A 21,474-nucleotide genomic window follows, 5' to 3' on the forward strand; every position below is an offset into this window, starting at 1 on the left:
TCAGCACAGGTTTCAATGGACATGTTCTAACTCCCAGATCCCCACGGGGTTGGACAAGCACAGGTTTCAATGGACATGTTCTAACCCCCAGAATCCCCACAAGGTGGACCAGCATAGGTTTCAATGGACATGTTCTAACCCCCAGATCCCCACAGGGTGGACCTGCACAGGTTTCAATGGACATGTTCTAACCCCTGGAATCCCCACTGGGTGGACCAGCATAGTTTCAATGGACATGTTCTAACCCCCAGATCCCCACAGGGTGGACCAGCACAGTTTCAATGGACATGTTCTAACCCCCAGAATCCCCACAAGGTGGACCAGCACAGGTTTCAATGGACATGTTCTAACCCCCAGATCCCCACAGGGTGGACCAGCACAGGTTTCAATGGACATGTTCTTACTCCCCATAATCCCCATGGGATAATCATGATAATCACCATGGGATAATCATGATAATCACCATGGGATAATCATGATAATACCCATGGGATAATCATGATTACCAGGAATATTGGTGACTGTAACAACATTCACTCAGTCCTCACTCTCAACACAAATACTGACATTACTCGAATCTAGTCGATATTTTTCAAATGCTTCTTCATCTTGGTTGATGATGAAATTCCATCTCCATACATATGGGACAAGTTTTCTTATGCCGGGCTAAATTATGTCGATAATTGAAAGTCTTGCCACACAGACTTGTAAAACTGAGTTTGTCATGAATGGCAGCAACATGGTTCCAGCGGGAGCCATCACTGGCAAACATCTTGTCACAGTCTGGACACGGATAGTTTCCACCAACAGGATCTGGGTAAACCCGTCCCCGACTGTTGCGAACAGCGCCACAGATCTGCCCTTCGTAAGAAACACTTGTCCTCTGACCAATACTCTCAACCCCCGGAGGACTCAGTCCAAAAGAGATGCCCAAACCATGAATATCTGAAAATAACAAAAGATGCCAGTTCAGGTATTGCATTGTGTTTAAGAGGTCCTTGAAATAGGTTCCAAGGTAACCTTGAATCCACAGCAATAATGTTCAAAACCACATGATTGTGTTGTTCTTCATTTCAAAAGACTCACACAACTGTTCCCAAGAATCCAAAAGGCTCAACAAAGATTACCAAGAAATTATTACAGCATATTTTGTTCATAAATTCTTGCATCTTGCGTGCATAGAATACAACTGTGCTGTCCTTCAAAAGACACTCAACTCTCTCCCAAGAATCCACAAGGCACAAGAAAGACTAAGAATTTGCCACAGTGCACAGCTTTTTGTGATTAGCCAAGGAATTGCTATACCGATACTGCTTTCCACACACACAAATATATTGAGAGAGTTCGTGTATGGCCTTGATGTGATACCAGCGAGCACCACGACTTGCAAACATCTTTGGGCAATAGGGACAAGAATGTTTTTTGGATGAAGGTATAGCTGGAGGTTCGGTACCCCGCTGAGCACCTTGTCCTACAGGGAGAACAGGGATACCGAGCTCTTCAAGGGAATAGCCAACTGATAAACTTGCTCCAGCCATATCATGAATATCTGAAAATAACAAAACATTGTGTTACAGATACTCTAGCGTTGGATAAATTGATTTTTGGTGTTAGTAGGTTCTGCATTCCGATGACTCAACAGTTAGTGGAATATTTTCTAAGACTATCTGAGTGGGCGTGATGTGAATTGAATGATGGAATATTTACAGATTTAGTTCTTTGTTTGTTGTTTAACGCTGCACTCAGCCATATTCCAGCTATATGACGGTGGTCTATAAATAATCAAGTCTGGACCAGACAATCCAGTGATTTATATCATGAGCATCAATCTAAGCAAATGGGTTTGATGACATGCTTCAACCATGTCAGCGAGCCTGACCACCCGATCCCGTTAGTCGCCTCTTACGACAAGCATAGTCACCTTTTACGGCAAGCATGGGTTGCTGAAGAAACTATCGTAGCCCTAAGATATCTTAAGATTGTCGTAAATCTAAGATAGCCCCATACCTGTCGTAAGTTTATTTTATCTTCATCCAAGATGGTGGCATACTTTTCCATAGATATTTTGCCAAACAATTAGTCTGCTTTACGTTCGAACACTCACATTTCATTTTGTAAAACTGAGTGATTCAAATTGACACTTCGAAAACACGAAGAACACATCAAGGATTTCCCGTCAAAAATGTTCTTAATCGCGACAGCGATCCACATAACTGTGTAGTCGATAGTTTACACTAATATAAACTTGACTTTTGACATAAACACAAACATATACAGTATACATCACTTAACATCAGACCTGAACATGCATGTTAAATGCTGAACGATATGCTGTTCGATCAAAGGTCTCGTCATTGTCATTTAGAATAACGTCCCTTACTTTCGTCCTTGATTTTGTACGCGATGTGTTTATATCATAAAGTTCTGCGCGGTCACGAGAGGACCATTTGAAGCGAAAATAGTGAAGTATCTTTAGGCACATTATTTCCATTCTAATAGCACTATACTTATTGATTATAACATTTTTTGGCTTTGAAAAATGCTATTGCATGGCACACGATTGCTTTTTTGTGTTCGGTTAGTCATGGCATCTTTTATCATAAGAACAACACGTCTACATGTAGGACATATGTAGAATTGTAGGATTACAGAATTTCACTCAAATATGTGCGTGTTAAACAATGTGACCTGACAATGGGATCATGAATTCCGTGTCATTTATCTATTTTGTTGTTATTGTCAGCAGCTGGGAAATCCCCGTGACGTCATTTGGAAACACCCGCTTTTTCGATCTCTAACACAAATGAGTTCTCTGTCAGAGTTACGATAAATATCGTAGCTCTGAACGATCTGCGACAGGTTTACAATAGTTTCGAAAATCTATCTTATCTTAACCTTAAGATATCTTATCTTTGAACGTAAGTTGTTAAGATTTATCTTAGCTAAGATCGTTTCGAAAATCTGGTCCCAGGTCTGATTCTCCAGATGGCTTCAATGTATGAAGCCAATTTCAATCTCCCTGCTTTGAGGATATTGCTGGAATATTGAATATGATGGTGGCATAAAAACTCTAATCACTATCATGTAAGTGTTGAGCCTTGTTGGATGTCTTTCTTCACTCTTTCATCAAGGAGAGTTTGTTTGTTTGTTGTTTAACGCCGCACTCAGCAATATTCCAGCTATATGAAAGCGGTCTGTTAATAATCGAGTCTGGACCAGACAATCCAGTGATTGATATCATGAGCATCGATCCACGCAATTCGGATACGATGACATGCATCAGGGAATCCGACCACCCGATCCCGTTAGTCGCCTCGTACGACAAGAAGAGTCGCCTTTTACGGTTGCTGAAGACCTATTCTACCCCGGATCTTCACGGGTCCATCAAGGAGAGATACTCCTTGCAGTGAGAGGGTAAGACAATGCAGGTCGTGGAACAGAGTCACATAAATCATGAGACTGGGAGTAACTAGAAAAATCCGTCCTGACTACTTTCACGACGTCAAAACACATAATGAAAATAATTCCATTAAACACAAAAACAGACCATTTTCTTCGTATCACTTTCGACTTTCTGTGTTTTTGATTAGAATGGAATCTGCTTGGATATGTCTGTCGTGTTGTATACAGTGCGATATCCTACTCTTATATATACTTAGTGAGAGAGTGAATATGGTTTTACGCCGCTTTTAGCAATATTCCAGCAATATCACGGCAGGAGACACCAGAAATGGGCTTCACACATTGTACCCATGTCGGGAATCGAACCCGGGTCTTCGGCGTGACGAGCGAACGCATTAACCACTGGGCTACCCGACCGCCCCCTATACATACTTAGTCTTATGGCTGAAATGATTCCAGAGCGCATAACCAAGTCATAAATAGAAACACATAGTGTTTCGTACTCTCATGTTCAGTATGGAAATGAAAACATCAGTTGTAGCAGGATCACTTGGGGTAGGTACATGGGGTTTAATGCGTCCAAGTTTGGTTGTATACCTTACAAGGGACGCATAAAACCCCATGTGCCCCGAGTGATCCTACTACAACAAATTTATAATACCGATATGTTTTAATACGACATTGTAAAATAACTTTTTTTAAACCAAAATTGATAGAAACAGCTGTTTGATTGAGCTGAGGTTAGCTTGCGCTATGTTATGTGACATCCATTTTGGCTTTGAAGCGGGTATAAAGGATTTATTCTGTCTCTCAGAAATGCATGTGCAGACTGTAGTGCTCGTGGCGCAGTATAAGAGATTTATTCCCCCGATGAGAAATTTATTACCCTCCAAGGCGGGTTTACACAGTGTTTTATCAAGATCAAGCTGACCAATCAGATCTCATCATTCTGACAAGGAGGTATGATAACACATTATGAAACTCTTGCTGATATATTCATATTTTAGCTGGAGTAATGTTATGAAAATAATATTTATGCTGGTTCCAAGAATCCACAGCATCTGATAGTCCCTATCCAAGTCCCGAAATCGGTGAACGGAATTTCTGGAATAATCCATCCTCGGAAAGAAACAGACATGGTAGCAACAAGGACACAAAGATGGCTTCATGGCCGCAAAGTTTTCTGCTGTTCTCAGTGTCATGAACCGACCATCATGTGACATCCCAGACAACGTTCACTTTTCAGATCTCATGAAAATGGGCATCAGAAAAATAACTCGGCATCCTGGGGTCAAATCTACCAGCAAATCATGTACAGTAGCATGTTGGTCATCAAAAAAGATTTTCTTTGGTTACATCAAGAACCCTGATTCCACACCAATTTCTATTCCACACAAACATAACTCAATGCTTCAATAATTATCACTTGGATAAATTCCACAAGGGGCAAGTCTTCTTGTGCTGGATCAGCGTTTGCCTATAGTTGTACTGTTTTCCACAGATACACGCATAGATGAGCCTATCGTGAATGGCTCCCACATGATTGTGGCGGGACCCAGCACTGGAGAACATTTTGTCACACTCTGGGCATGGGAACTTCCCTCCTATAGGTTTAGGGAGGTTTCTGGCCCGTCTATTGCGCGGCATCCCATGTGCCTGGCCTGTTTTCTGATACATGCTCTGGCTGGGTTCAGTGTATTCAGCTCCACTGTCTACACCATTGCTGAACCAGGGCTGAATATCTGGAAGCAACAAAAAAGTGCCGTTATCTGACCTTAATCTAAAATACTGCTTCTTATTGGTGAAGGAGCGGGCGATTATTTTTCATGTACCCTGCTGAGAAATCAATCAAACCACGACTCATGTAACTTGCTTATCTCGAATAAGTATCCTTGAGCTGAAATGAACCAATGTTTATCCATGTGTATTTGGATTCCCGACATGGGTACAATGTGTGAAGCCCATTTCTGGGGTCCCCCTGCCGTGATATTGCTGGAATATTGCTAAAAGCGGCGTAAAACCATACTCACTCTCCTCATGTGCATTTGGTAAAGGGAAGTAACTCGGTTTGTTTTCATCATCTTCTAGCTGACAAAATGGCTGAATCAAAGGTTTTTACTCGGTGAAACTGCGGACATATATTCTGAGCCTGTAGATATGAATGACGGTGAGAAAAATTAGTTGTCAGCATGGCATATGGTGTGATGTACCCTGTGTGTTGAGCCTATGAGCCCCTTGCCTGACAGCTCAGGGTACATAGGCTCACGCACAGGGTACATCACACCACATACCCCTCGAGATCGGTTGACAACTGTTGTCGTTGAAAGCAATGCCTGTCTGTGTAACACACATCTACACCATCCTGTCTGAAATGTGGATATGAGCATTTCTGCAACCACCAAGATGAGGTCTTCCTTAATGTCACCCCCTTGTGATTTCGGGTTAGAAGAGGTCCCCAGCAACCTATGCTGGTTAAGAGGGTGGACTAAATGGATCAGGTGGTCAGTGTCAGTGACTTGGTGGAGTGAGTGAGTGAGTGAGTGAGTTGGGTTTAACACCGCTTTTAACAGTATTCCAGTTATATCACAGCGTGTCAGCTTAATGTTGGAGGAAAGCCCCAAGTGATGCAGGTCTCAGACGTTTACCACTTTGGTGAAACCCACGAGCACGGGTATGGTGCTGACAAACCTAGAAACATAATCGGGGCAAACCAGGATTCGAACCCACAATCATAGGTTTCTGGCATGCCAAAGGGACGCAACTCTGCACAGCGAATCACGGCGCCTTAGACGACTGGGCCACCCGTGCCAGTGTAAAATTTCATCCATGTAATTGCCATTTACTACTGCCAGATACATTAATCCATTCATCAGCCATCCGAAACAATCCAAACAGCTTTGTCATTCTTCATTATTGGTGTTTATATATATTTAAATATATATATATCCCTCAAAATTCCCACCAGTCTGCAAGCCGAAGCCAAATAAATTGTGAGGAAAGCAAACATGCAATGATGGTTGTCTGACAAGTAGCATGTTAGGGCCATAACTCTGTAGGAGTTCACAATGCTTTACTTTTGCTGAAACTGAACAAAAATGACAGAAGATGTGTTTAAGCCGGACTAAGTACAAATGCTGTGAAATGAGATTCACCCTAGTCCTCTGGGCTAGTCGTAGAAAAAGCGAATTCCTAAGGCCATGTGACTTTGGCAATACAAGCCTTGGTCCAGAGATGAGAAAGAAGTGACGTCACGCCTCCTCCTTAGCTAGGTTTAGGCACCGCAAAAACACAGCCACTGTGCTGAAGATGCAGGTTAAAATTGGTTTCAACCCAAAATTGTGATAAGAGGAGACTAACAGGATCAGTTGAGGCTTCTGACTTGGTTGATTCATGTCATCGTAATCTCATTAAAATCAGATCTTAGTTTTCGCTCCCGCTAAACAAAGATCTGAGGACATCCCAGTACAGGTCACGTCAGAAAGACCTTTCGCGAACTTTGACCGACCAATGAAATGACTGCCAATCAGAAGGCTGCTTTCTCGTGCTTTACGACACTAGTTTCAAACTGGCGACTACGCTTCAAAAAATATTTTGGCGTATTCTCGATTATAAAATATTAAAACTGATAAGAAGAACATTCTGGAATGGATTACAGATGGCCTTGATTGTATGGATATAATCATGAAACCAATACCTGTCGTTTGGAATACCCCGTGTTAAATATTTCGTGGTTGCATGATTAGAAAACACATTCCGACAAGTCACTTTCATGATCTGGTAAGCGACGCTCTGATTGGTTGGATGAAAGGTCGCTCTGACGTGACCCTTAATGGGATGTCCTCAGATCTTTGTTTAGCGATAGCGAGAACTAAAATCTGATTTTAATGAGATGGCATCGTACCCGAATTGCTTTGAATGATGCTTATGCCTTCATTCACTCAATTATTACAGATCAACGTCATATATCTGCAATATTGCTGCGTGAGGCGTTAAACAACAAACTAAGCGGACTTGTACATATTTCTTGCTTGAGACATCTTCCCAACAAACAAATGGGTCAAATGCTTCTCATGACCTTGAAAATAAGGTCACAATTGTCAACAGGGATCTGCAAACACCAACAAGATAAACCCAACCCTAAAGAAGTTCTGGAAACTCGCTAACTACGTCTGTATAAACAGGCAGAGCTTAATATTATTCTGAAAATGTGGAAGCATGGGCAACAATGTGTAACCAATGAGGATAGGACAATATTACATATTACAATATTACATTTGTTTAGCGGTAGCGAGAACTAAGATCTGATTTTAATGAGATTGAGTATCTGTTGTTAGTACAGTCGTGCCTCGTTTATACGGACACTTGCGTCATTTCACAATTCGTCCGTATAAACGAATTTCCGTATAACTGAAACCAGCTTCTTACTGGAAGAGTTACTTCCCTTCAATTATGCAACTCATGACAGATGACAGAGCAAACAGATACATCCACTCAATCTTTATTCAAGACATACATGCTTCAAAAAATCTGACTCTGCCCTCCACAGACGCCATATTTATCGTTTGGGATTATATGTACAATAAACAAGCTCTTCTCAAACGTAACTCAGTGTCACTCGGTTAATTGACTTCTCACGAATCAAAGGATTACCACCAGCGGAAGTGTATTGTCCGGGTAAGTGAGACAATTTTGTGTGCATTTCAGTGTTTTGTGCATGAAAATGACAATTCGGTTCCGGAATCTGAATTTCCGTATATACGGGTAAATTTATATTGTAATTATTTCGTTTTGAATGAAAATCGTCCGGGAACCGCAGGGGCATGACTGTATTCCACAAGATGATCACCAACTACAGACTTAAAATTAATCAGTACGAAATAACCAGGCACAATAAAACTGACAAGACTGCAAATTATCCCTGCCCAAAGTCCTTAAACTCTGAAGACCATTCTCTGTGCTGCCTTGTGAGAAAAACACAAACAAGTCTACCTTCAGCTAAAAATAAACCTGGTTTGCAAGGAGAAAATGCATTACGACAGGAACTCTAAACGTTGCGACAATAAAAAGTTCCTGACCTAGACATCCAAAACAAGGATTTCATTTCTGTTTCCAAACTTGGCAAGTCTTTTTGTGTAAAATCAATGCTTGTCTATAGTTGTACTGTTTTCCACAGTCACAGGCGAAAATCAGCTTATCATGAATGGCTCCCACATGGTTGGAGCGAGAACCGGAACTAGAGAAGAGCTTGTCACACTCTGGGCATGGGTATTTTCCACCAATAGGCTTAGGGTAAACTCGCTCCCTCCTACAGCGCTGCAAGCCATGGGACAGAGTTCCATGTTGATAAATGTTCTGGTTTGATTCAGAAAAAGAAGATTCTCGGAAGATACCATAGCTGTCCCAGGTATCTGCAGTATCTGGAAACAAAAAACGTGGGTCTCGGTCACTCATGACATCTTGAGATTTATGATGCTACAGCCAGTTGGGGTTCACTACACAATATCACTCAGAACCAGTCGTCTAGCCATCAGCTTTTGTAGGTGGAACGTGCAGTGAAGACGCTAGCAGGTAAGACTGCATGATATTGTGATTTGGATGAGTTTTATATCTACATCGGGTGGTCAAAATGGTGGCATGGTTGACTGTGTATTAAATTGTAATGGAAAGCATCTCTGCATTAATCCATGCTGACTAATATGAGCATCGGGTGGTCAAAATGGTGGCCTGGTTGACCGTAGTAAACTGTAATGGAAAGCATCTCTGCATTAATCCATGCTGACTAATATGAGCATCGGGTGGTCAAAATGGTGGCCTGGTTGACCGTAGTAAACTGTAATGGAAAGCATCTCTGCATTAATCCATGCTGACTAATATGAGCATCAGATGGTCAAAAAGGTGGCCTGGTTGACTGTGTATTAAATTGTAATGGAAAGCATCTCTGCATTAATCCATGCTGACTAATATGAGCATCGGGTGGTCAAAATGGTGGCCTGGTTGACTGTGTATTAAATTGAATTGGAAAGCATCTCTGCATTAATCCATGCTGACTAATATGAGCATCAGATGGTCAAAATGGTGGCCTTGTTGACCGTGTATGAAATATCCAAATGGCATGGATAGCTGCTGAACAAGAAAGTTTGCTTCAGACTTGATTAGTTACAGTGTGCTGTAATGTGGTAGTCGACTGCACGAATCACTTACTCACTCACATCTGAGCTCAACATCAATGCTCTCATTGAGAAACAAGTCAACACTGAATGTGTTAACTAAGTAAAGAGATAAAGGTCAAGACACAAAATTTTTATTGTGACCATTCATCGAACAAATATACAAGGTGAGACCACAAGAGTATCCATCCATGTTTATGTTAGAGAGAGAGAGAGAGAGAGAGAGAGAGAGAGAGAGAGAGAGAGAGAGAGAGAGAGAGAGAGAGAGAGATGGGAACCCAGCCATTTTCTCTGTCCAGGGTTGGGCGGTCGATTACATATTACATGTCGTGGAGGGGGCGGTCGGGTAGCCTAGTGGTTAAAGCGTTCGCTCGTCACACCGAAGACCCGGGTTCGATTCCCGACATGAGTACAATGTGTGAAGCCCATTTCTGGTGTCCACCGCCGTGATATTGCTAAAAAGCGGCGTAAAACCATACTCACTCTGTCCAGGGGTACAATAAAATGTTGGCATGTTTGGTAGTGAGGCGGGATTTGTCATGGGCTAAGACAACTTGAGACAATATTGTATGCTTGATTACTGATAATACATATACATATATACATGTTATAATACATAGCTTTCCAGATACACAGTTGAGTGAGTGAGTGAGTTGGGTTTAACGCCGCTTTAAACATTATTCCAGTTATATCACGGTGTGTCAGCTTAATCTGGGATGAAAGCCCCCAGTGATGCAGGTCTCAGACGTTTACCACTTTGGTGAAACCCACGAGCACGGGTATGGTGCTGACAAACCTAGAAACATAATTGGGGCGAACCGTGATTCGAACCCACAATCATAGGTTTCTGGCGTGCCCAAGGGACTCAACTCTGCACAGCGAATCGCAGCGCCTTAGACGACTAAGCCACCCGTGCCCCGTTATGTTTTTAAGTTTGGGTTATGCTTGTACTCAGATGTGTGACTGATGCACTGATGTTGGTAAAACTATGTTGTAAATCAATGGCCGCCACACCATCACAAAGAGAAAGTTACAACAGTGAAAGTTCTGAAGTCTTCATTGTATGCAATGTACTGCACAAATGTTGACGAAACACTGTCCCAAGAGATCAATAATTCCATCAGTCTATATCAATTGCTTTCCCTTGTTAAAATATACTACACATGACTTTTCATGGCGTTTCAATGCATGACTGTAGTTGTACTGTTTTCCACACACACAACTATACACAACTTTATCATGCACAGCTCCCACATGGTTCCATCGGGCTCCGGAACTGGCAAAAGTTTTGTCACAATCTGGGCATGGATATTTTCCTTGAACTTGGTTGGGGTATACACGACCCCGAATGTTTCTACTGGAGGCGCCAAGGCTGGGATCAAAGTCAATAGACTGCCCAACCATGCTTGACCTAATACCATCCCAAACTTGATGACCTGAAATTAAACAAAAATCTGATCTAAATTTATTATTCTACCAATTTCATTATAAATAATAACATTTAAGCTACAATAATTTCATGTTCATTTTTGATTGTTAGACTTTTTCAACTGGATGATCAAAAGAGATTACTTGGGTTGAGCTCATCTTCCTGAGGCAAGGGAGTTAACTGACTATAAAGGTCCAGTTTCCACCCTTGCCGAACTAGACTGGAATTTCTAGGCACAATCGTTGCACCACCAGTGGCTATTACGAGTTTTGTCCCTTCTATGCCCCTCCTATTGACCAATCAGATTCCACCTCTCACATCACTTTGCATTTGCTTCAAACAAAATGACGGTCAAGACGATGTGATCGATAATCAATGTCTATAATGTAATAAAACAGGTCTTACTCCATGAAGCGCATCAAATCACATGAGCATCTTGATTAAAAGCATGAAAGAATTTGCAAAATATCTGTTGATGCCCAGTTGGCAGTGCACATGCTTTGCAAATCCTGCAGTTGACCGAAAACTGCATGTTGAAATCCATGTTGTTCACGAACCCGATGTCTAGTTTGTTACCCTATTTTGATTGGACTATTGAGTCTCCTGGGTACTCAAACCCAGTCCTCAGCATGACTGAAGCTTTCACCACTTGGCTGTCAATACTGTCTTCTCGCCCTTAGTGTTTGAGCATTAATGTCATTGAGAAATGGGTGGATGGGTGGGACGAGTAAGTGAGTGAGTGAGTGAGTGTGTGAGTGAGTAAATGTGAGGGTGAGGGTGAGGGTGAGTGAGTGAGTATGTGGGTGAGTGAGAATGTGGGTGAGTGAGTTTGTGGGTGGGTGGGTGGGTGATTATGTGAGTGAGTGAGTGGGTGGGTAGGTGAGTGATATATAAATAAATGGAAGTCATCCTCCACAACATATGGTATTTCAGAAAAGAAAATCCTTTCATGTCTTTGAATATTTTAATACGGCCCCTTTTTCTATGCTTATATAGTGATTGAGTGAGTGAGTGTGAGGGTGAGTGAGTGTGTATGTGGGTGAGTGAGTATGTGGGTGAGTGAGAATGTGGGTGAGTGAGAATGTGGGTGAGTGAGAATGTGGGTGAGTGAGTATGTGGGTGAGTGAGAATGTGGGTGAGTGAGTATGTGGGTGAGTGAGTATGTGGGTGAGTGAGTATGTGGGTGAGTGAGTATGTGGGTGAGTGAGTATGTGGGTGAGTGAGTATGTGGGTGAGTGAGTATGTGGGTGAGTGAGTATGTGGGTGAGTGAGTATGTGGGTGAGTGAGAATGTGGGTGAGTGAGTATGTGGGTGAGTGAGTATGTGGGTGAGTGAGTATGTGGGTGAGTGAGTATGTGGGTGAGTGAGTATGTGGGTGAGTGAGTATGTGGGTGAGTGAGAATGTGGGTGAGTGAGTATGTGGGTGAGTGAGAATGTGGGTGAGTGAGTATGTGGGTGAGTGAGTATGTGGGTGGGTGGGTGGGTGAGTGAGTATGTGGGTGAGTGAGTATGTGGGTGGGTGGGTGGGTGAGTGAGAATGTGGGTGAGTGAGAATGTGGGTGAGTGAGTATGTGGGTGAGTGTGTATGTGGGTGAGTGAGTATGTGGGTGAGTGAGTATGTGGGTGAGTGAGTATGTGGGTGAGTGAGAATGTGGGTGAGTGAGAATGTGGGTGAGTGAGTATGTGGGTGAGTGAGTATGTGGGTGAGTGAGTATGTGGGTGAGTGAGTATGTGGGTGAGTGAGAATGTGGGTGAGTGAGAATGTGGGTGAGTGAGTATGTGGGTGAGTGAGAATGTGGGTGAGTGAGTATGTGGGTGAGTGAGTATGTGGGTGAGTGAGAATGTGGGTGAGTGAGTATGTGGGTGAGTGAGTATGTGGGTGAGTGAGTGGGTGGGTCGGTAGGTGAGTGAGTGAGTGAGGGAGTGAGTGTGTGGGTGAGTAAGAGAGTAAGTGAGTGAGTGAGTGTGTGGGTGAGTAAGTGAGTGAGTGAGTGATGCCGACATGAACAGTACTTCAGTTACATGAAGGAGTGTCAGCCTACTGTAGGAGGGAAGCCCAAAAGTGATGAACGTTTTAGAGCACAGGAATGGTGAATCTAGGAAATTTACGTATGCTGACAGCATCCCAAATCTGCTTCAAACTTTCACACCAATTTATACAAGCCTGATTTTTTAATATCGCTTACATCGCTAAAGATCTACAATTGTAGAAAGGCTCACTGATTCTGTTCATGCAAATCAGTCATAACTGTGAAATAAATTCAGTGCTCTCAAGGAGACTTCCTGTTCAACAAAAAAGCATGTATACGTGTCGACACACATTCCCATTACGTAACTGCAAGACAGTTGACTGACTATTCACATTTTCTACACGGCACACTGACCTACCTGACTGTAATACAGTAAATCTTTCTGCACTTCAACATTTGAGTAAAAAACATGACTTAAAAACATTAATTTTTATTCCGAGCATAAATCATCATGAAATTGTCCTGAAAAGAAATATTCCTAATTTTATATACAACACGACAATGGCCATGACTTTCAACAAATGCAGAGAAAAAAATATCACTTATGAACAATGAGTGGGCATGGCTGCTTAACGACTGACCATTGGATATTTTCGGGGCGCCTGGGATTTTATTGAAAAAATTAAACTGTCCAAGAAAATTCTTGACAATACTAATTATGCTTCATATTTCGGTTCATTGTTAACATTAGGAGGAATTATTTGCAAGTACTATCAGTAGCAGACATGTTTATTTTTGTGTCTACATATGTGTAGCAATAGAATTTAGTCGCCACAAGATACTTTTGAAGGTTGTCATTTTACTACCTCTGAATTTTAGACAGTAGACAAATTGAAATTTAGGTCGCATTGGCCACCCTTTTAGTCATAACTTTGAGGGCTGGATTGATCATAATAATACTTGCCAGAAAATCAATTCAGACCATGATGAAAATGCACTTGGTTTCCCCCATAGTCTAGTCATGTAAGGCCATTAATATTTTGTTTGTTGGTATACGGATCTGCCGAGATGAAAAATAACTAAATGAACATAAAATAAAAATCACTTTTCTGACATTTTTTTTAATCTGCCGTCTCTAATGGTTTATGAAAGAAATTTAAAAATAAGTAAACATGAAATATGACTAAAAATAGTTTGTGTTGAACATAGGATTCATCCCGAAATACGAAATAACGCAGAGCGAAATGTTTACCACAACCACTTGGATGTAATGCCATGAATTTATTTTATTTTATTTATTTGTTGTTTCATGCCACACATGCCATGATATTCCAAAACAACAGGATGAATAAAACAAAAACAACGATATCATAGTGAGACTTTATGATCATACTTGTTCCTTACATTCAGAAATCAGACATGCTTGTCCCTCAATGCTGATTGGCTGATATAAAGTTGACCTGATGCAACCTTCTAGAGTATAGGGTGAAAAGGATAAAGGGTCCTGCGGGTAAAAAGCCCCCAAGGTCAAAAGCCCATGATTGAATGTTGAGTGAGTGAGTGAGTTGGGTTTTAAGCCGCTTTTAACAGCATTCCACATATATCACGGCGTGTCAGCTTAATGTGGGAGGAAAGCCCGAAGTGATGCAGGTCTCAGACGCTTACGACTTCGGTGAAACCCACGAGCACGGTATGGTGCTGACAAACCTAGAAACATAATCGGGGCGATTCGGGATTCGGGATTCGAACCCACAATCATAGGTTTCGGGCGTGCCCAAGGGACGCAACTCTGCACAGCGAATTACGGCGCCTTAGACGCCTGGGCCACCCGTGCCCCCTGATTGAATGTTGAAGAATAGAATAATACGTCTGATTTCAACATATCTCATGTTTTCCTTAATACTGGGCTTTTATCCAAGTGGTGTTTTTATCTTAGTGACGTTTTTATCCTAGTGGGGATTTTGTCTGGGTAGGCTTTTGACCTGTGGAGCTTTTACAGAGGCTTTTGTCTGCCCCCTATGGATATAACCTCAGATCTTGATGCTGAGAGGAATTGTATTGGAGTAAAAGATCTGATTTTAATTATTTGTTTACATGTGTACAACAACAACTGCACACCACAGATAGCAATACTCAATTTGTTTGGCACCAATTACCAAATTTTTTTCAAAATATATTTCAGCTCCCCAGGGGTCTTTCAACCACAATGCTGAGTCTTTTTGTGCCTCACAAGGTTGTGTCTGTAGTTGAACTGTTTTCCGCAGTCACACGTGAACACTACTTTGTCATGCACTGCAGATACATGATGCCATCTTGTTCCTGAGTTAGAAAACACCTTGTCACACTGAGAACAAGGGTAGTTCCCTTCGATAGGTTCAGGGTATGGTCGACCGTGACCTTTGCGATTCAGGGGGAATAACTCTTGTCCAAATTGTTCATCTACTTGGACAAAAGCGTATGATGAAATGGGCCCAGTAAATCTGTTATCGTAACCATGACAACCTGAAAGCAATAAAAATATTTTTGAGTCCTTGATTTCACCAAGTTACACTACAGAAAGACGGACATCGATGGGAGTATGATCTTACCAGCGTTATCAATAAGCTGTTAATCTATCATGCAGTAACACGATGTATTTGTTGGTAATCTCATTAAAATCTGATCTAGGTTCTCGCTGCCGCTAAACAGATCTGAGGACAACCCACTACGAGTCACGTCAGAACGACCAATACAAATTGTTGCTCTCAGACAAAAATAGGGGCAATAGTAATGTACAATCTGGATAAATCTCTTGGTTAGGTGGTCATGTATCTCTAACTATTTTGCACTTGGATCTTGTTTGATTAAGGTCGCCTGTACATCATGGCTTCAGAGAACAGAATATGTGCAGAAGAAAACACAAATTTAATACACAGTAATTACAACAAATAAAATATTGTTACACTGTTTCCCAACATCCTACAAGTGACAACCATATTTCCAGGATATTAGTCAAAAGTAACGCCTGATGTCCGGATATTTATCGTCATGTGAGTGAGTGAGTGAGTATGGTTTTACGCCGCTTTTAGCAATATTCCAGCAATATCACGGCTGGGGACACCAGAAATGGTCTTCACACATTGCGCCCATGTCGGGAATCGAAACCGGGTCTTTAGCGTGACGAGCGAACAATTTAACCACTAGGCTACCGACCGCCCCTTATCGTTATGTAAATGAGGAAGTGAATGTCACACTGCCTACAAGCGAGCGAGCATGGTCTTATCCCCGCTTTTAGCAATATTCCAGCAATATCACGGTGGGGGACACAGAAATGGGCTTCCCACATTGTACCCATGTCGGGAATCAAATCTAGGCCTTGGCGTCACCAGCGAACGCTTAAACCACTAGGCTACCCCGCCGCCTACAAATAATCGATTCTGGACCAAACAATCCAGTGACTGAAAAACTGATTAATGTTGTGTAGCTGTCATCTGTTTCATACAAGCCCACCTTCATGAATTTAATTGTCAAATATGTATCAAAGTGTTAAAAACAATAACATCGATCACCTCTTTTCTAGTTGGACGCTTCAACACAGACAGGACAGACTTTCTTGTGATGTATCAAACTCGATTCATAGGAGTACACTTTACCACAGACGCAGGTGTAAGACATTCGTTCATGGAAAGATCGTATGTGATTTCGCCTTGAGCCATGACTTGCAAACACTTTGTTACACTGAGCACAAGGGAAGCCTCCTACACTAGACTCAGTGCTGGCCTGAAGTCTGGGAACCTGACAGAACCTAACCTGGTCCATGACAGAAAACTGATTGTGTCCATAATCCCAGATCTGATTGTTTGGCAGACTCCTAGTCACACCAGTGTGACCATGATTATCTGAAAACAACAAAAAGACAGGTTCTAGTCCAAGCACTCAGGAAGGAGAGCCACAATTTTCACACTTGTTACTATCGCCAACTAGACAAGAACTTCCAGCTCACAGTGTACGGGGAAGAGCTAACAGACTCTTTCAGTCATAAAGTTGAATTGTTGCAATGGATCAGACTGCAATGGATTCAGTGAGTGAGTTAGTGAGTGAGTATGGTTTTACGTCGCTTTTAGCAATATTCCAGCAATATCACGGCGGGGAACACCAGAAATGCTTCAAACATTGTACCCATGTCGGGAATCAAACCTGGGACTTCGGCGTGACGAGCGAACGCTTTAACCACTAGGCTACCCAACCGCCCCTGCATGGGTTCAGGGTTTTGAAGACATGGTTTGTTGCAATATATGTTTCGTGTTTCTACTGTGTTCTTTTTGTTTTCAACCATATTCTACCCATATGATGATGGCCTGTACATATTCAAGGCTGTTTGTTTGTTTGTGGTTTAACGTTGCACTCAGCGTACTTCCTGCATATAACTGGTAGGCCTCTCCATTAAACTGAAAGAGGTTGAGTAGCAGGGCATTCCGTTGAATCTCCAAGTTAACTCTGTTTTTTTTTTGTATAACGCCGTACTCAGCCATATTCCAACTACATGACAGCAATCCGTAAATAATCAAGTCTGGACCCGATAATCCAGTGATTGGCATCATGAGCATCGATCCACGCATTTTTCATATGATGGCATGCATCAGCCAAGACTTGACTTCAGAGGCATCTGCTGTCTGAAAGGGGTCATCATTGTCCCTTCAGACTCTGTTCTATGAGATGTAGTACAAGATATGCCATATAGAGCAGTAGTGATGTTCTGATGAATTGAAATATTAGAAGATTGAGCCAAGGTCCAAACGACCAAGCAATCAAACACAATTGTCCATAATTGAATACAAACAAGTTTGCCCTCTCTTGAACATGTGAACAAACTACCAAAGAACAGATGTTGTCACTTTTTAGTATTAATTTGAAAAAACAACAACCTGAGATCGAACCCGGGTCTTCGGCACGACTAGCGAACGCTTTAACCATTAGGCTACCCGACCGCCCTAGTACTTTGAGAACAAGAGTGCTCTGAGAGCACAACATCCCCCGCATGAATTTTTATAACGAGTTGATTTCACAAGCTTAGTACCTTCTCTCACAATTAGGCAAATGAAGCTCCATAAAACAGGGACAGTAACTCTGTCAAAATTAGTTGAAATGAAACGGGACTGCGATATGCGTATCATCAACATGTCGACATCTTGTGTGTAGAGTGTCAGGGATATTCTCTGGAAACTGTAGGAGGAGTTGATTTCACAAGCTTAGAACCCTCTGTGGACAGAAAGACAGACGGACGGACAGACTGCGCCACGACATAATCCCCCTTCGGCCATTCTGGCCCGGCGGGGGATAAAAAGTCTTTTTTTAAAGTCTTTTTAAAAAATAAAGAGTTGAAGTTAGTATTTGTGTTTGTTTTTGTTAGGCATGTCGGTGTCATCAAGTTTTACTGAACTTTCGATTTATTTTGATGATCTCTCGTTTGGGATGACCCAATGATCAATCATGGTTTCCCAACCAATTTCTTAAACTACAGAACAGTCTTAATACGTCCAACCACCTTTGTCACATTTTCGGGTCATTCTATGACATGAATCACACTACCACATCACATACCATGAAAAAAGTCTTTGGACGGTCAATGAATTCAAAACAACAACATACAGAACTGGTTTCTTGTAAATTTAATGCAATATCAGACAATCTGACATAACTATACACAAGACAATAGTAAAACTGTCTGAAGAATTTACATCATGATCAGCACAATTCAATCGTGTCATAACATGGGCCATATTTCCCAGGTCACAAATGTCATGAGGACAAATTGCCAACCGAATCGAACAACAGATATCTGTGATTGTCATGTTTCACTGGGTCGGTACAGTCCAGATTAATCAGGTTTCACTGTATACAACATGAACATCATTTTCATTCAGAACAACTTCACACACACAGATGGACAATATTCAATAGTTTTCCACTAAATTCGGCCATCTGGGCCATCAACTATGGCTAAATGACCGAAAAAGAAACCAAAACGTTTCATAAACTACAGACTGACTTTCGGTTTACCGCTGCTTAGGACAGTATTTCAGTCATATTACAGCATGTCCACTTGATATGATAGGAAAGCCCAAAGTGATGCATATATCATGATATAACATTTATACTAAGTTTTCCTATAAATATTACACCATGATAACTCATAAAAGATGTGGATCTAATTATTATAGGAAAACTTAGTATAAATGTTATATCATGATACATGTCTTATATGTTCATCAATTTGGTGAAACCCACAAGCAATGGGTATGGTGCTGACAAACCTAGAAACATTATCGTGTCAAACCTGGATTCGAACCCATGATGATAGGTTCCTGGCAGCCCTAAGGGACACAACTCTGCATGGAGAACTGTGTTGCCTTCAACTGGGCAACCCGTCCCCCAAATACTGAATTCGCCTGTCTCCCAAATTCAGAATTCACCTGTTCCCCAAATTCGGAATTCACCATATTGATAACCATCCTATGCAGAAGTATCATGTAGTCAACGGTTGTTTATGCAGCAACATGGTGTCTGGATAGAGAACCGAACCTGGATGAGGCAAACCACAAGCCAGAGATGAAAAGTACGAACAGCAGAGACTCATGGGGACCCCGAATCTTAAAGGGGGTAGAGTTTGACCACCTGATCCATCTTAGTCCTGGGGGGCACATGTCGCCCAGTCGTCTGTGCAGAGTTGCGTCCCTTGGGCACGCCAGAAGACTATGATTGTGCGTTCAAATCCAGGTTGGCCCCGATTATGTTTCTAGGTTTGTCAGCACCATACCAGTGCTCGTGGGTTTCACCGAACTGGTAAGCGTCTAAGAAGTGCATCACTTCAGGCTTTCCTCCCACATGAAGCTGACACACCGCGATATAACTGGAATACTGTTAAAAGCGGCGTTACACCAAACTCACTCACTCAGTCTTAGTCCTGACAACAAGGTTCCCTTTAGTGGTTTTTATGACAATGTAGGTTACTGGGTATGGATCCTAGCTGAAAACCCTTACAGAAAGATGTCTCAACAAACTTCAGTATGAAACTCTTAGATCCGAACTTCAGATCAAGTCTTTAGAGTTGGAAGATCTGTCACACTTGACACCTTTTATGGATAACAACTTCTTTACTGTTTGTAACAATCTTTCAGGGATCATTCTCGATTGTTCATTGCTCACCTGAAATGTCGTTACAAACAACCCCAAAATATTGTTACAAACAACCCCAAAATGCCGTTACAAACAACCCGGAAATGTTGTTACAAACAACCCCAAAATGTTGTTACAAACAACACCGAAATGTTGTTACAAACAACCCCGAAATGTTGTTACAAACAACCCCAAAATGTTGTTACAAACAACCCCAAAATGCCTTTACAAACAACCCCGAAATGCCATCACAAACAACCCCGAAATGTTGTTACAAACAACCCCGAAATGCCATTACAAACAACCCCGAAATGCCGTTACAAACAACACCGAAATGTTGTTACAAACAACCCCGAAATGCTGTTACAAACAACCCCAAAATGTTGTTACAAACAACCCCAAAATGCCGTTACAAACAACCCCGAAATGCCATTACAAACAACCCCGAAATGTTGTTACAAACAACCCCGAAATGCCATTACAAACAACCCCCAAATGCCGTTACAAACAACCCTGAAATGCCATTACAAACAACCCCGAAATGTTGTTACAAACAACCCCGAAATGCTGTTACAAACAACCCCAAAATGCCGTTACAAACAACCCCGAAATGTTGTTACAAACAACCCCAAAATGCCATTACAAACAACCCCGAAATGCCGTTACAAACAACCCCGAAATGTTGTTACAAACAACCCCGAAATGTCGTTACAAACAACCCCGAAATGTTGTTACAAACAACCCCGAAATGTTGTTACAAACAACCCCAAAATGTTGTTACAAACAACCCCGAAATGTTGTTATAAACAATAAATACTGTATTCGACGTTATAAGCGCCTAGGGCGCTCTCAAAATTGGAAATAGGGGGCTCTTATTAGAATATTATTTGGGGGCTCTTATTAGTTAAAAGATAAATTTCGTGGTTTATGCTGACAGCCTGAAATGTTTATGTACAACAGATATATTTTTCCAGAATTTAATTGCCAATAAAACGAGTGCGTATTATAGGCGAATGGGGGAAGGAAGTGGTGCGTATTATATGCGAATAGGGGTCGGAAGGGGTGCTAATTGGGATTGTTCACTAGCCAATATATCAGCAAATCTCGCCGTGGGCGCTTATTAGAGTGGGGCGCTTATTACGTCGAATATGGTAAGTTGTTATCCACAATAATTGTCATTCCTTAACTTCAGAATATTCATCAAGACTTTTTCCCAAACCGGCACAAAGGCTAATTTCTCATCAATCTGTGGATGGTCACGATGACGGTGTGATGCACATCGGACATGTCTTTTTGTGATAAACTAGGCTGGACTGATAGGCGTATACTTTGCCACACAAACATGTGAAAG

The 21,474-nt window shown here is 41.8% G+C and overlaps 1 protein-coding gene across 4 annotated transcripts in view; it reads right to left on the minus strand.

Annotated features, from left to right (window-relative positions):
- Positions 1-295: 295 nt before the first annotated feature.
- LOC139449102 (zinc finger protein 629-like) overlaps positions 296-21,474 on the minus strand; it is a 61,252-nt gene continuing 40,073 nt past the window's right edge. The window contains exons 2-3 of one of the 4 annotated variants that reach the window (XM_071230580.1): positions 16,517-16,846; positions 15,382-15,470 (exon numbers count right to left, since the gene is read on the minus strand). In XM_071230580.1, the coding sequence (XP_071086681.1) occupies positions 16,524-16,846 (323 nt within the window). In that variant the 3' untranslated portion in view covers positions 15,382-15,470; positions 16,517-16,523. Of the gene's footprint in view, positions 946-10,500; positions 11,006-14,956; positions 15,471-16,516; positions 16,847-21,474 lie in introns of those variants that run through there. The other 3 variants (XM_071230577.1, XM_071230584.1, XM_071230586.1) reach the window with 3 other exon arrangements.

This window comes from Haliotis cracherodii, unplaced genomic scaffold (assembly GCF_022045235.1).
Source record: "Haliotis cracherodii isolate W230 unplaced genomic scaffold, xgHalCrac1.p SCAF_7, whole genome shotgun sequence".
NCBI lineage: Eukaryota > Metazoa > Mollusca > Gastropoda > Lepetellida > Haliotidae > Haliotis > Haliotis cracherodii.